Below are 15,167 nucleotides of genomic sequence, written 5' to 3'. Positions count from 1 at the left end.
TTAAATGTGATCTAATAGTGATTCTACTTTCTTGGTGTGATAACAGTTGTTAATATAGTCACATGTGTACTGTAAATTGGGGCAACAGTTTTTTTACACTACAACAACAGGACATGATAGGTGATGCGTTGTGTTGAAATCATCTGGGAGGCATGTTGGCACAAGTTAGATGAGCTCCAGAAAACAGGTGAAAACAGATTTAAAAAAAGAATGGGAGTGGATAAGGAAAGAAGGGGAGATCTGGTTCTCAATATGACTAAAAGAGAGGGACTGGCAACTGACTATTTCTCATTTCACTTGTGTCAAACTTCCACTAAACCAGTTGGCTATTTGACCAAGAAGGAGAATAATGGAGTGCTGCATCAGATGACCTGGCCTCCACAATCAACCGACCTCAACCCAATTGAGAAGGTTTGGGATGAGTTGGACCGCAGAGTGAAGGAAAAGTTGCCAACAAGTGCTCAGCATATGTGGGAACTAATTCAAGACTGTTGTAAAAGCATTCCAGGTGAAGCTGGTTGAGAGTATGCCAAAAGTGTGCAACGCTGTCATCAAGGCAAATGGTGGCTACTTTGAAGAATCTGAAATATAAAATATATTTTGATTTGCTTAACACTTTTTTGGTTTCTACATGATTCCATGTGTTTTTTTCGTAGTTTTGATATCTTTACTATTATTCTACAATGTAGAAAATAGTAAAAATAAAGAAAAGTTGCAATGAGTAAGTGTGTCCAAACTATTGACTGTTACTGTAGGTTTGGGAGTGTCAGGTATTGGCATGGAACTCTTCTGAGGAATACAATCATTACACAAACATGTCTTTCTGAGGAATATAATCATTACACAAACATGTCTTTCAGAGGAATACAATCATTACACAAACATGGGAGTGTCAGGTATTGGCATGGAACTCTTCTGAGGAATATAATCATTACACAAACATGTCTTTCTGAGGAATTCTGCCTATCTGCATTGTTCCCACCTCTGGGGAGTAGACCTGTTTTGATCACATCCTGTAGGTCTGGTGATCTGATTGGAAGTTAACTTTTACAGGATTCTATTGGTCAACAACTCATAGTTTGAATACCAGCAGAACAAACGGTTTTAAAAGGTTCTCAGATCTCTTTTTGATGCTGTCCTGAGGTTTTCTCTCTCTAAATGATCATTCATTTAAACGTATGCTTTTGTGTTGTATAATGGAATTCATTCATTTTACAATGTTATTATATGCCTTTGATTTAACTTTCAGACCAATTTTTTATAGTCAATTATAACTCATAGCCTAATACTTTATTGTGCATTGCCAATTACCTATGGAATGTACTAGACTTTGTTAATATACAAATGAAATTGGTCTGACTATGGCTCCTGGTGAGGAATATATTGTTACAACCCTACAAACAAACTATTATTTCCTTGATAAGATGATGAGGGACATGCTGGCTTCACAAACATGACTATGCAGGAATACAACATCTTTTCTCATCAATCAAATTCCATGCACCTGATTTTTGGAGCTGGTGTTCACGTAATGCTTCTCTTTGGAAAATCTTTTAAGTCTTACTGGAAACTGGAATGCTTTACATACTGTAGGTGAGAGTGTGGAGACTGGTCATTTTGAAATGCTTGTGCTTTCTGCGGCCGTTCCAGAAATAGAGTAGACTTAGCGTCGCCTTTGAAATTTTAAGAAGATATTGTGCACTCAATTTTAAAATGATGTTATATTAAATGAAGTGCCCTTTAATATAGACCACATGGACAATTCTATGCATCAGATTTTGTTATGTGAATAAAGACATTTCTGTCTCTCCCAGCAATCCATGGTCTGGACAACACGATCCATCGTGGCACCAAGATGTTGCAGCATTGCCGAGTGTTCCCGGACGCGCTCCTCGACTCCTCTGACCGAGGTACCTGCTCCTGCTGACTCCATGGGTGGTGTGAAAATCTGTCAAGGTTGTGTGCTACAGGTGGAGGAGTCAGGTGCAGGAGAGCAGAGAGTTGTGAACAGGCGCACACTTTATTTAGGCAGAGGCAATAAAACAGACAGATGGCACTGCGTCAAAACCTCCAGCCAAAGGTAAAAAGTGCAAGGCGCGAAATAGTCACAAAAATAAGCAAATGTTTAACAATTAAACATCCCTCGTGAAATACCACAGAAATACAGGGGAAAAACCCAGCCTGGCGCATAACACAAAACACGACAAAAACAATTTCACACAAAGACATGGGGGGGAACAGAGGAATAAATACATGCAGTGTGATTAGGGAATGTAAACCAGGTGCGCAGGGAAGACAAAACAAATGGAACAATGAAAAAAAATGGAGCGGTGATGGCTAGAAAGCCAGTGACGTCGATCGCCGAACGCCGCCCGAACAAGGAGAGGAGCCGACTTCGGCGGAAGTCGTGACACCATCATAATTAGAGTTTTGGGGAAAACTGTGCAAGGTGTGTGTAGATTTACACTAGGCACTGCAGTTCAGGGGTTTCCATTTCTATGAAAAGTTAAGAATGTCCTCGAGAGATCTCTGATTCAGTGGAATGAAAACTTTTTTTTAATGAAGAGAGGAATGAGGAAAGCATTTTTTAAAGTCTAGGCCAGACATCATACACAGGTATGTTTACATCATACATGGTCAACAAAATCACATACCTGGTTTAACTTAATTCAAATCTTCGTAGTGTTTGCAGTAGTTAATTACTTTTGGCAAAACATTTAAGTAAAATAATATAATTAATGTGCCGTGTGAATTAAAAACTCTGCTCAGACAACTAAGTTGATAGGACCACTTTGAAAAAGAGAGTTATTGGCCTAGCAGATAAAATGTCTAGTTCTAAAGACTCAAGTTCTGTATCGTGAAGGTTCAGAAAGAACAGGCCCATTGGGCACAGACATCAGTTCAACATCTAGTTTTGATTTACACTAACCTTGAATTCAACAACAAATGTCACCATGTCATTGGATTTATGTTAAAGGTTGATAAAAAAAAAAAAAAAAAAGTAATCCTTAGGTTGATGACTGTTTTCAAATCCAATCAGTTTTCCACAATGAATCAATGTAATAACACAGATTTTTTTGGTTGAAATGACGTGGAAAGAACATTGATTTAACCAGTTTTATCCCAGTGGGGTGTCTCATTAAATCACCAGGTAGTTTTGATGTAGTGAACAACATGGGCACAAACTGGTTGAATCAACTTTGTTTCCACGTCATTTCAACAAAGGATGTCACTGTCACATAATTGTATTTGAAAAATATTATCAACGTAAAGGAACATTTGGATTTTTAACCTAAAACCAATTACAAGGTTCACATTTTGTTGGATTTCACGTTGAATTCTGACAACTCAATCAAATGTAAATGAAAACTAAACGTTGAACTAATGTCTGTGCCCAGGGGGATGTCTCTCTTTCTTCCCTCTGGCCTCAGAGAAGAACTGGACTTTTGGCCAAGCAAGAATATTACATTGGATAATATTTGGAAGAGCAAGATTTCAAAGGGATGCTCAAAATACTAGAGAGTGAGTGAGTTAGTGGGAAGATAAGTTATTTGATATTAAAATACAGGACATACGTTGGCTTTAGAGCAGGAATGAGAGTGGCGTAACAAAAACATCTGGAATTTATCTAAGCTCATGATTTTCTTTGTATTGACAGGTTTTTTTAAATTGAGAGACAAGCTTAAAGTTTTCTTTGCTGACCATAATTTTCACTTGTCTGACCCCTTGCATGATAATGAGTTTCTCACACGACTGGTCTATCTGGGTGATGTTTTTTTATCTGAATCTAGGATTACAGGGACTCTCCGCAACTATATTCAATGTGCGGAACAAAATTGAGGCTATGATTAAGAAGTTGGAGCTCTTCTCTGTCTGCATTAACAAGAACAACACACAAGTCTTTCCATCATTGTATGATTTTTTGGTGTGCAAATGAACTCAAGCTTATGGACAATGTCAAATGTGATATAGCAAAGCACCTGAGTGAGTTGGGTGCGCAATTACGAAGGTACTTTCCTGAAACAGTTGACATCCCTTCCATGCCCTGCCTCCAGTCCACTTACCGATATCTGAACAAGAGAGCCTCATCGAAATTACAACAAGCGGTTGTGTGAAAATTGAATTTAATCAGAAGCCACTGCCAGATTTCTGGTTTGGGCTGTGCTCAGAGTTTCCTGCCTTGGCAAATCCCGCTGTTAAGACACTGATGAACTTTGCAACCACGTACCTATGTGAGAGTGGATTCTCAGCCCTCACTAGCATGAAAACTAAATACAGGCTGTGTGTACACTGTCTGTGGAAAATGATTTAAGACTGAGACTCTCTCCAATACAACCCAACATTGCAGAGTTTTGTGAATCCTTTCAAGCACACCCTTCTCATTAACCTGTGGTGAGTTATTCACAATTTTTCATGAACAAATAAGCTTTTATACAGTGAGGGAAAAAAGTATTTGATCCCCTGCTGATTTTGTACGTTTGCCCACTGAAAGAAATTATCAGTCTACAATTTTAATGGTAGGTTTATTTGAACAGTGAGAGACAGAATAACAACAAAAAAATCCATAAAAACGCATGTCAAAAATGTTATAAATTGATTTGCATTTTAATGAGGGAAACAAGTATTTGACCCCTCTGCAAAACATGACTTAGTACTTGGTGGCAAAACCCTTGTTGGCAATCAGAGGTAAGACGTTTCTTGTAGTTGGCCACCAGGTTTGCACACATCTCAGGAGGGATTTTGTCCCACTCCTCTTTGCAGATCTTCTCCAAGTCATTAAGGTTTCGAGGCTGACGTTTGGCAACTGGAACCTTCAGCTCCCTCCACAGATTTTCTATGGGATTAAGGTCTGGAGACTGGCTAGGCCACTCTGGCTAGGCCACCTTAATGTGCTTCTTCTTAAGCCACTCCTTTGTTGCTTTGGCCGTGTGTTTTGGGTCATTGTCATGCTGGAATACCCATCCACGACCCATTTTCAATGCCCTGGCTGAGGGAAGGAGGTTCTCACTCAAGATTTGACGGTACATGGCTCCGTCCATCGTCCCTTTGATGCGGTGAAGTTGTCCTGTCCCCTTAGCAGAAAAACACCCCCAAAGCATAATGTTTCCACCTCCATGTTTGACGGTGGGGATGGTGTTCTTGGGGTCATAGGCAGCATTCCTCCTCCTCCAAACACGGCGAGTTGAATTGATGCCAAAGAGCTCCATTTTGGTCTCATCTGACCACAACACTTTCACCCAGTTGTCCTCTGAATCATTCAGATGTTCATTGGCAAACTTCAGACGGGCATGTATATGTGCTTTCTTGAGCAGGGGGACCTTGCGGGCGCTGCAGGATTTCAGTCCTTCACGGCGTAGTGTGTTACCAATTGTTTTCTTGGTGACTATGGTCCCTGCTGCCTTGAGATCATTGACAAGATCCTCCCGTGTAGTTCTGGGCTGATTCCTCACCGTTCTCATGATCATTGCAACTCCACGAGGTGAGATCTTGCATGAGCCCCAGGCCGAGGGAGATTGACAGTTCTTTTGTGTTTCTTCCATTTGCGAATAATCGCACCAACTGTTGTCACCTTCTCACCAAGCTGCTTGGCGATGGTCTTGTAGCCCATTCCAGCCTTGTGTAGGTCTACAATCTTGTCCCTGACATCCATGGAGAGCTCTTTGGTCTTGGCCATTTTGGAGAGTTTGGAATCTGATTGATTGATTGCTTCTGTGGACAGGTGTCTTTTATACAGATAACAAGCTGAGATTAGGAGCACTAACCTTAAAGAGTGTGCTCCTAATCTCAGCTCGTTACCTGTATAAAAGACACCTGGGAGACAGAGAACTTTCTGATTGAGAGGGGGTCAAATACTTATTTCCCTCATTAAAATGCAAATCAATTTATATCATTTTTGACATGCGTTTTTCTGGATTTTTTTGTTGGTATTCTGTCTCTCACTGTTCAAATAAACCTATCATTAAAATTATAGACTGATCATTACTTTGTCAGTGGGCAAACGTACAAAATCAGCAGGGGATCAAATACTTTTTTCCCCTCACTGCATGTAAGACGGTTAAATAAAAAGCAAAATTAATGATTATTATTATGTTATTATTTGTGCCCTGGTCCTATAAGAGCTCTTTGTCACTTCCCACGAGCCGGGTTGTGACAAACTCAAAATCATTCTTATATGTTTATTCAATTTATGGTATAGGGTGTGAGTGGTAGGCTTACAATGATGTCAAAAAACGACATTTGAGAGTGTGCTGACCCTGGTGCTAGAGTGGGTACGCAGCTGGAGGTTGAATGTTTGAAGGGGACTATAAAACGTTTGGGAACCACTGCTTTAGACCATGCGTACTCACAGTTTCTAGTGGGGATATGATGACATGCTTATTCATAACAAACGAAACAGGTAAATATAATTATAAGATGCAATCATTTGCCGTTAATGAGCAGAGCGAGCATATTTTTTGCCGTCTTTGTATTCTAAAATAGTTAGAAATAGACAACTATTTCCTATTTAATTTCCATGAGTTCCTCACCTTTTCTGACTGTGATGGCTACTCAAGTATAGGCAGTTAGCTGATGCTTGATAGATAACCAGTTAACTCATGCTAGCTAGCGCCTGAAGTTGCAATTTTCCTTGTTGTAAAACATTACTGGATATTGTACTTTTAGTTATTACTGGAGTCATCATCTTATCCACACATGATGGAGATAGGCACAGCTAGGCAGGCTTGCTAGCATTGGCATAGACCTCTTCTTATGAGATATTTATTTTGTATGCACCAACTCTGCCATGGCTCGTTGGCCAAAGCCTACGGGGAAATTAATGGTTTTTATTATAGGGTTTTGGATAAATTCAGAAAGAAATGTCCTGTGGTAAAACACAGGCTTAGGAGATCTTATACGTTTTGTTCTATGAGATCATCTTCAGCTGTCATCACTTTGTGAATTATGAACCATTTAGGTAATAAAAAACAAGCACATATAGCACTTAAAGGCTTCATAATTCATAAAGGTAATGTTAACCAGTTAAACTCTGAGCAGTTGTTTTGGGCCCAGTACAGGGCCCAGTGAGTTTGTGGAGTACCCCCCTCCTCCAAAAAATAACCAGAAAATAGATAGTGACATATCATTTGAAAGCTATAAGCGATGTCTTTTCAGAAATCAAACTCAAAGCTTGCTGCTGGCAATGTCATAGGAATCCCCCCCCCCCCCTCAAGGCCATAAATAATGCACTATGAATGCACTATGGACATTCTCATGGAGTATGCAATGTAGGTCAATTCACCAAAGGTACAAGATTTTAATATGAATGGAAAGGGTACACCCTGATGGTCATTGTAAAGCAATGCATTTTCGAATCCATCCACATTACCTTATATGCATCCTCCACATGCGCCATTTAGCGAGCTCATCGTTTACAATAGGATAAGTGAATAGGAAAACAAGTTTGAAGTTTCTTCACCTGTCTTTCAAAAAAATAAAAATTCAAAGCCCTGATTGCTAAGGTCATTTTAAGTTGTCAAGCTTGAAAATCTTTTCAGCAATTTTGGCAATTTTGACTCACTACCCCAACCAGACGCAACTAGTTTCAACTTTCCAGGAGACGTCATGTGATCTTTACCGCTATCTAGTGGGCGAACTGGGAATTAGGATTTATTTACATCAATGGATAGACTTCAGCTTTGTCTTCATATCTACAGTACCAGTCAAAAGTTTGGGCACACCTACTCATTCAAGGGTTCCTCTTAATTGTAATATTTTCTACATTGTAGAATAATAGTGTAGACATAAAAACTATGAAAACACACAAACCTTCATGCAGAAACCAAAAAAAGGTGCTAAACAAATCAAAATATATTTTATATTTGAGATTCTCCAAAGTAGCCACCTTTTGCCTTTATGAGAGCTTTGCACACTCTTGGCATTCTCTCAACCAGCTTCACCTGGAATGCTTTTCCAGCAGTCTTGAAGGAGTTCCCACATATGCTGAGCACTTGCTGGCTGCTTTTCATTCACTCTGCTGTCCAACTCATCCCAAACCTTCCCAATTCTGTTGAGGTAGGTGATTGTGGAGGCCAGGTCATCTGATGCAGCACTCCATCATTCTCTTTCTTGGTCAAATAGCCCTTACACAGCCTGGAGGTGTGTTGGGTCATTGTCTTGTTGAAAAACAAATTATAGTCCCACGAAGCACAAAACAGATGGGTTGGTGTATCACTGCAGAATGCTGTTGTAGCCATGCTGGTTAAGTGTGCCTTGAATTCTAAATAAATCACAGACAGCGTCACCAGCAAAGCACCCCAACATCATCAAACATCCTGCTCCATGCTTCACGGTGGGAACAAATGCATCCGTTCACCTACTCTGCATCTCACAAAGAAACGGCGGTTGGAACCAAAAATCTCAAATTTGGACTCATCAGACCAAAGGACAGATTTCCAATGGTCTAATATCCATTGCTTGTGTTTCTTGGCCCAAGCAAGTCTTCTTATTGGTGTCCTTTAGTAGTGGTTTCTTTGCAGCAATTCAACCATGAAGGCCTGATTCACACAGTCTCCTCTGAGCAGTTGATTTTGAGATTGTCACGCCCTGGCCATAGAGAGGGTTTTGTTCTCTATTTTGGTTTGGCCAGGGTGTGACTAGGGTGGGCGTTCTATGTTTTTGTATTTCTTTGTTTTGGGGCCGAGTATGGTTCCTAATCAGAGGCAGCTGTCTATTGTTGTCTCTGATTAGGAATCATACTTAGGCAGCCTCTTCCCACCTGTGCTTGGTGGGATCTTGTGTTTGTGTAGCTGCCTGTGAGCAGCCCAGAACATCACATTTCGGTTTCTTCTGTATTATTTTGGTGAGTTTCATATTTATTAAACATGTGGAACTCTAAGTACGCTGCGCCTTAGTCTACTCCTTTAGCCTGTTAGGGCTAGGGGGCAGTATTGACACGGCCGGATAAAAAACGTACCCGATTTAATCTGGTTACTACTCCTGCCCAGTAACTAGAATATGCATATAATCATTGGCTTTGGATAGAAAACACCCTAAAGTTCCTAAAACTGTTTGAATGGTGCTTGTGAGTATAACAGAACTCATATGGCAGGCCAAAACCTGAGAAGATTCCATGCAGGAAGTGGCCTGTCTGACAAATTGTGTTTCATCTTGGCTCTTTTTATTGAAGACTGAGGATCTTTGCTATAACGTGACACTTCCTACGGCTCCCATAGGCTCTCAGAGCCCGGGAAAAAGCTGAACGATATCGAGGCAGCCTCTGGCTGAAACACTTTATTGCGTTTGGCAAGTGGCCGATCAGAGTACTATGGGCTTAGGCGCATGCCCGAGTCGACCCCATGCTTTATTTTCTTTTGTCTGTTTACCTAAACGCAGATTCCCGGTCGGAATATTACCGCTTTTTTATGAGAAAAATGGCATAAAAATTGATTTTAAACAGCGGTTGACATGCTTCGAAGTACGGTAATGGAATATTTAGAAATGTTTTGTCACGAATTGCGCCATGCTCGTCACCCTTATTTACCCTTTCGGATAGTGTCTTGAACGCACGAACAAAACGCCGCTATTTGGATATAACGATGGATTATTTTGGACCAAACCAACATTTGTTATTGAAGTAGAAGTCCTGGGAGTGCATTCTGATGAAGACAGCAAAGGTAATAACATTTTTCTTATAGTAAATCTGACTTTGGTGAGTGCTAAACTTGCTGGGTGTCTAAATAGCTAGCCCTGTGATGCCGGGCTATCTACTGAGAATATTGCAAAATGTGCTTTCACCGAAAAGCTATTTTAAAATCGGACATATCGAGTGCATAGAGGAGTTCTGTATCTATAATTCTTAAAATAATTGTTATGCTTTTTGTGAACGTTTATCGTGAGTAATTTAGCTATGTAATGCTAATGTAAAAAGCTGGTTTTTGATATAAATATGAACTTGATTGAACAAAACATGCATGTATTGTATAACATAATGTCCTAGGTGTGTCATCTGATGAAGATCAAAGGTTAGTGCTGCATTTAGCTGTGGTTTGGGTTTTTGTGACATTATATGCTAGCTTGAAAAATGGGTGTCTGATTATTTCTGGCTGGGTACTCTGCTGACATAATCTAATGTTTTGCTTTCGTGGTAAAGCCTTTTTGAAATCGGACAGTGTGGTTAGATTAACGAGAGTCTTGTCTTTAAAATGGTGTAAAATAGTCATATGTTTGAGAAATTGAAGTAATAGCATTTCTAAGGTATTTGAATAACGCGCCACAGGATTCCACTGGCTGTTACGTAGGTGGGACGATTTCGTCCCGCCGACCCTAGAGAGGTTAAAACATGTTTCAACAGAAAACAAGGTAGTCTCCCTGTATCAGTGAGTTTCCTTCCATTTGTGGCCTAATAAACACAGCCCTGACTCATTACAGGGCCACACTGTTCTCCACATTGTTGGGATTCAGGGCAAAGAGACATTCCTGCCTTGGATTTCAAAGTTCTATTTCTCCAGCACATCTTGAGTTTCGTGGATCAGTTTCAGAAGGGTGTTCTCACTGAAATGATCCTGATAGCCATTTCCAAGAGCGACCTAAGTAGGCAAGAGTTGACAAAATTTGAAATTCATGAACCTCTGATATACTAATTATGACTACTAAGGAAACAATTCGATTGAGATTAAACATTTCATTACAAACGTCAAAATATAGTTTCTCTCGTATACTCACAAAGTCAGTTGACTGCATGCTCAGAAGGTACACCACTGCCATGCCATGGACGGTGGTATTGATGTCAGGGAAGGTCTGGTCTGGAGTCGTTCTGGACGTCTGAGTCACAGGTGTAGTAGTGACCAATCACATTGTGAACAAACCTATACAAAACAACATCAGGCATTAGCCAAAACACAATGACAACATGGCAAAAGAGCACAGACACAGTATGTGCAAAAGACACTGTAAATGTCAATATTATCTGGCAGCATGAGGGGAGGGTATACTAGAGTTTAGTAAACTGGGCAATGCAAAATGTAGTTGCATGAATGTACAATCCTTAATACACAAATCATGCTGCTTTATGAGGTTTACAGAATTTCTTTGTGCAGATCTGGGCTTTTTTGCACCATGGAAATCTATAGGCCTGTACAAACATTACCTGTGGATGATGTCCCGCAACCTGAGTCCGTCATCCCTGTAGAGGAAGTTGGGGATTGACTCCAGCCCGCGTGCAGTGATGTCCTCCGGCATACAGAGGGAGCTGTAGGTCAATGAGGCCACCACTTTCTTCAGGAACTCCATCATCCCCGAACCTCCTACACTGGCATTCTTCAAGATGGGTTAAAGGGATAGTTCACCTTTTTTTAACTTTAGGGCAGATAGAGCAAAAAATGTTGCAGTGTCTGTGGACTCCCGAAGAGTATTTCTGAAATCGCAGATAAAGTAAACTCAGGGGCGAACATTACATAGCAGCCCAGAATTTAGATTTTTACGGGCTCCCGGGCACTCTACAGCATACCTAAAAAAAAATTACATGTTAGAAAAATTCTGCCTCAACTTTAGTGAGAGTAGTGCTAATCTAGTGTCAGTCAATCAGATACTCAAAACTACCATACAACTTCCATTTCACAAGTTTAAGGACCAGACATGAAAATTAGTTTAGAATATTTATTGATGAAATGGATGTGAGAATGAGGATTAAGGAGGGAAATGAGAATGGATCGGAGGAAACTAAGGGCAGCAGATGAAGGGTTGACTGTAGGGTTTGGCTTTGCGTCTCAGGTAGACAGTCAGGCTAGGCTGCTGTGGTGAAGACAAATCCGCAATAAGAGAACTCCAAGTTAGATGGACCCTGGAGAGGAAGTGTGCTGTTCTGGACTGCAGGTGCTGAATGGTTGGTGATATATTTGAAGTAGTACAGACGTACGAACAAGACGCCCATGAGTGAGCCAACAGACCCCAGGAGAGCAAGCAGAAGCGACGGTGGCAAGGAAAAAAATCCCTTCAAGGAAGGAAACCTTGAGGAACCAGGCTCAGCTGGGGAGCCAATCCTCTTTTGGCTGGTTAGGTACGATATGGTGCGTGAGGTAGATGGTGTCTGTGAAATGAGGCATAGACTGAAGGACTGTGACAGAGTTAATGCAGGTTCTGAGAGACGAGCATGTTGTGGGCTGTCCTGATGTTGTTGATGTCAGAACAGATGTAGGAATGATAGGCTTGTGAGGACAAGCGGCCAAGGAGTTGTACAGTGTAGTCTTCGATGCCATGGAAGTGGCGCCGATGCGGAATTATTGTCCAGAGAATTAGTCAGCAGGATAGCCGAACAGGGATAGTATTTGCCTCAGGTGGGACCATTGGCGATGGAACCAGAATCTATGATGAATAGTGGATCGGATGGAGAGGCATGTTGAGATTGAGCTGCAGGAAGCAGAAGGGTGGTTCGTAAGGGATGATGGTAGCTGGAACAGGTACACTTGTGTGGTTCTGCCAAACTGATCGGTTTTGCAATGTTTGATGGTGAAATCTTTGTTGAGGATGGTGAAATCTGACATGCTGGGATGACAAGGGTTGTAGATAACAGATGTGAACATTGCAGGACTCCCAAAATAAACATGTATTCTAATGTGGAAGAGACTGCGATTGAGATGTAACCAGACCACAGCTTCTGGATTCAAGCAGACGATATTGAGTGTGATGGGCTGGTGACGAGGGGGGTGGTGGACTTCGGTGCATTGGAGGCCCTTGAGAAGGGAGGCTTGCGGGAGAGAGGAGGAACATGAAGACCCAGTAAGAAACTTGAAAGAATTGGATCCCGGCCAGATGTGTCCAGATGGAGGATGTGGAGAGGGATGACAAAAGGCAGACATGATGACCAAGTTGAATGCTAAAGGCAGGTAATAGGTGGTATGGAAACATCTCCAGGCTGTCCAGTAAGAGGACCATGTCATTGGTGCAACGGCAGATAAGATGGAGTGGCTGGGAGATGAGAAGGAGTGAATGGTTCATGGGAAGGTTGTCATGGAGTAAGGAGGAACTGGGGTTGGTAGGGGTTCTCCATACGGGGCCAAGCACCTGAATCTCTGAAATTGGAAATGGGACAGAGAATCAGCGATTGAGTTACATTGACCGGGAACATGTGCAGCTCTGAGAAGGAACTAATGGGTGACGGATAGCCAGGTTAGACGTCTTAGGAAACGTCTGATAGGGAGGTAGTCAGAACGGCCCTTGTTAATGTATACCATGGAAAGTTGTCAGAATGGTTGAGTGTGGCCCTTCGACCAGTCATTCCCCCAGAGAGAAGTAGCTACAACTAGGTAAAACTAGAAAAGGGCAGAGGGGGCTGCAGGAGAGGAAGCAAGTTTGGCAGGCCATGCCGCAGCAAACCAACAACCACTGTAGAAACCACCTAACCTGATGGAAGGGCGACCATCAGAACATAAATGGAAGCCTGTTGATGGTCAGCAAAATCCAAAAGTCAGGAGGACAGAAGTAGTAGTTCCCCCCCCCCCCAACTTAAGTATGATCCCCAATTAGAGACAATGATAATCAGCTGCCTCTAATTGGGAACCATACAAAAAACAGCAACATAGAAATATAAATACTAGATAAACAACCCCCCCCCCAGTCACACCCTGACCTAAAACACCATAGAGAACCCCGAGGGCTCTCTATGGTCAGGGAGTGACATAAAGGCTAAATTCAATCTTTTATTTAACCTAAAGGGGTCCTAAAATTCAAAATTCAGAAGAAGGTTTTCGGGAAAGTATTTCTGTCAACCCACAATTCAGTTATCACATCAACTGGCTACACACGGACAGAGTGATAGACAAACGCACGCATCACACCAACAGACGGGAGCAATATTGCTGGAAATTAATTGGCAGATATTGTGTTAGGTTTCGTTTTTAAGCCAATAGTGGCTAACCAGGGGTGGGATAATGTTGCATTGATTAGATGGTGTCTAATACTAATGAGATTTGTTTAACAGTTTCTGGAGGAAAACATTAAGAATGACTGAGAATTGTTTGGCGAGCTACTCATGTGGTCTGCGAGCTACTGGTATCTTGCGATCGACCTGTAGGAGACCCCTGTGCTAACTGATACAATCAGTTTCCACTAGCATTGTGACATTCCATAAGTATTAGCGTATTATAGAACATAACACTATAAGAATGGAATAGGCAGTACCTCTGTGATCACCCCATTCTCTGATATGAGGGTCTGTCTAGCCAGAGTGTTGATCTGCAGAGTGTAGCGGAAGTGAGAGATCAGGAGCTATGGAGAAAGATGGAACGATCATACATGAAATTCACACCTAAATAAGCTATGTACTGTAGTATACTGCAACTTTCAATTATAAAAAAATACATGCTTTTTCTGTAGAATATTTTCAAATTCAGGTTTCTCTTGAATTATCATGTTAAACTCATTCAGTTGATTGGATAATGACAGATATATTTTAATAACAGTTGAAAACAAACTGTCTGCAAACAGAGCACCAGGTAGGTACCTTGTTGAGGGGATGCACCATTGGTAGGCTGCACAGTGTCGACACGGCAAACATCTCAGCCAGCAGGTGAGTCCTCAGCAAGTGAAAGTTCAACTCATGTTCAGCGAAGGCAGCGTTCCTCACAAAGATCTTGGCCAGGAGCCAGGTATACTCAGAGTCAGTAGGGAGAAAGATGGGGTTGTCATATCCAGGCAAAACACAAATCATAGCTTGCTTTATTAATTGAGAACGTGTATATTACTATAATTACATTTTAAGACATACAGTACCAGTCAAAGTTGACACACCTACTCATTCGTGTTTTTCTTTATTTTTACTATTTTCTACATTGTAGAGTAGTAGTGAAGACATCAAAACTATGAAATAACAGATATGTAATCATGTAGCAACCAAAAAAAAAGTGTTCAACAAATCAAAATATATTTTATATTTGAGATTCTTCAAAGTAGCCACCCTTTGCCTTGACAGCTTTGCACACTCTTGGCATTCTCTCAACCAGCTTCAAGAGGTAGTCACCTGGAATGCATTTCAATTAACTGGTGTGCCTTGTTAACCTTTTCACATGTGAGTTCCAAATATGTCTAACGGTCACCCCAGTGTGAGTTGTTTTATGCACTTGATGTCAGAATGCACTCACTGTTTCAAAATGTGATTTTACGCAACAGAACAGTTAACATGGACTGCCTGCTAA

At 41.2% G+C, this 15,167-nt stretch overlaps 1 protein-coding gene across 1 annotated transcript in view; it reads right to left on the bottom strand.

Annotated features, from left to right (window-relative positions):
* LOC106610332 (polyunsaturated fatty acid lipoxygenase ALOX15B) overlaps positions 1 to 14,683 on the bottom strand; it is a 57,127-nt gene extending 42,444 nt beyond the window's left edge. The window contains exons 1-3 of the mRNA XM_014209628.3: positions 14,477 to 14,683; positions 14,155 to 14,241; positions 11,126 to 11,295 (exon numbers count right to left, since the gene is read on the bottom strand). Coding sequence (XP_014065103.2) covers positions 11,126 to 11,295; positions 14,155 to 14,241; positions 14,477 to 14,683 — 464 coding nt within the window. The remainder of the gene's footprint in view (positions 1 to 11,125; positions 11,296 to 14,154; positions 14,242 to 14,476) is intronic.
* Between the last annotated feature and the right edge of the window lie 484 nt (positions 14,684 to 15,167).

This window comes from Salmo salar, chromosome 08 (genome assembly GCF_965601325.2).
Source record: "Salmo salar chromosome 08, fSalSal1, whole genome shotgun sequence".
Classification (NCBI taxonomy): domain Eukaryota; kingdom Metazoa; phylum Chordata; class Actinopteri; order Salmoniformes; family Salmonidae; genus Salmo; species Salmo salar.
This window is presented reverse-complemented; position numbering and strand designations above follow the sequence as displayed.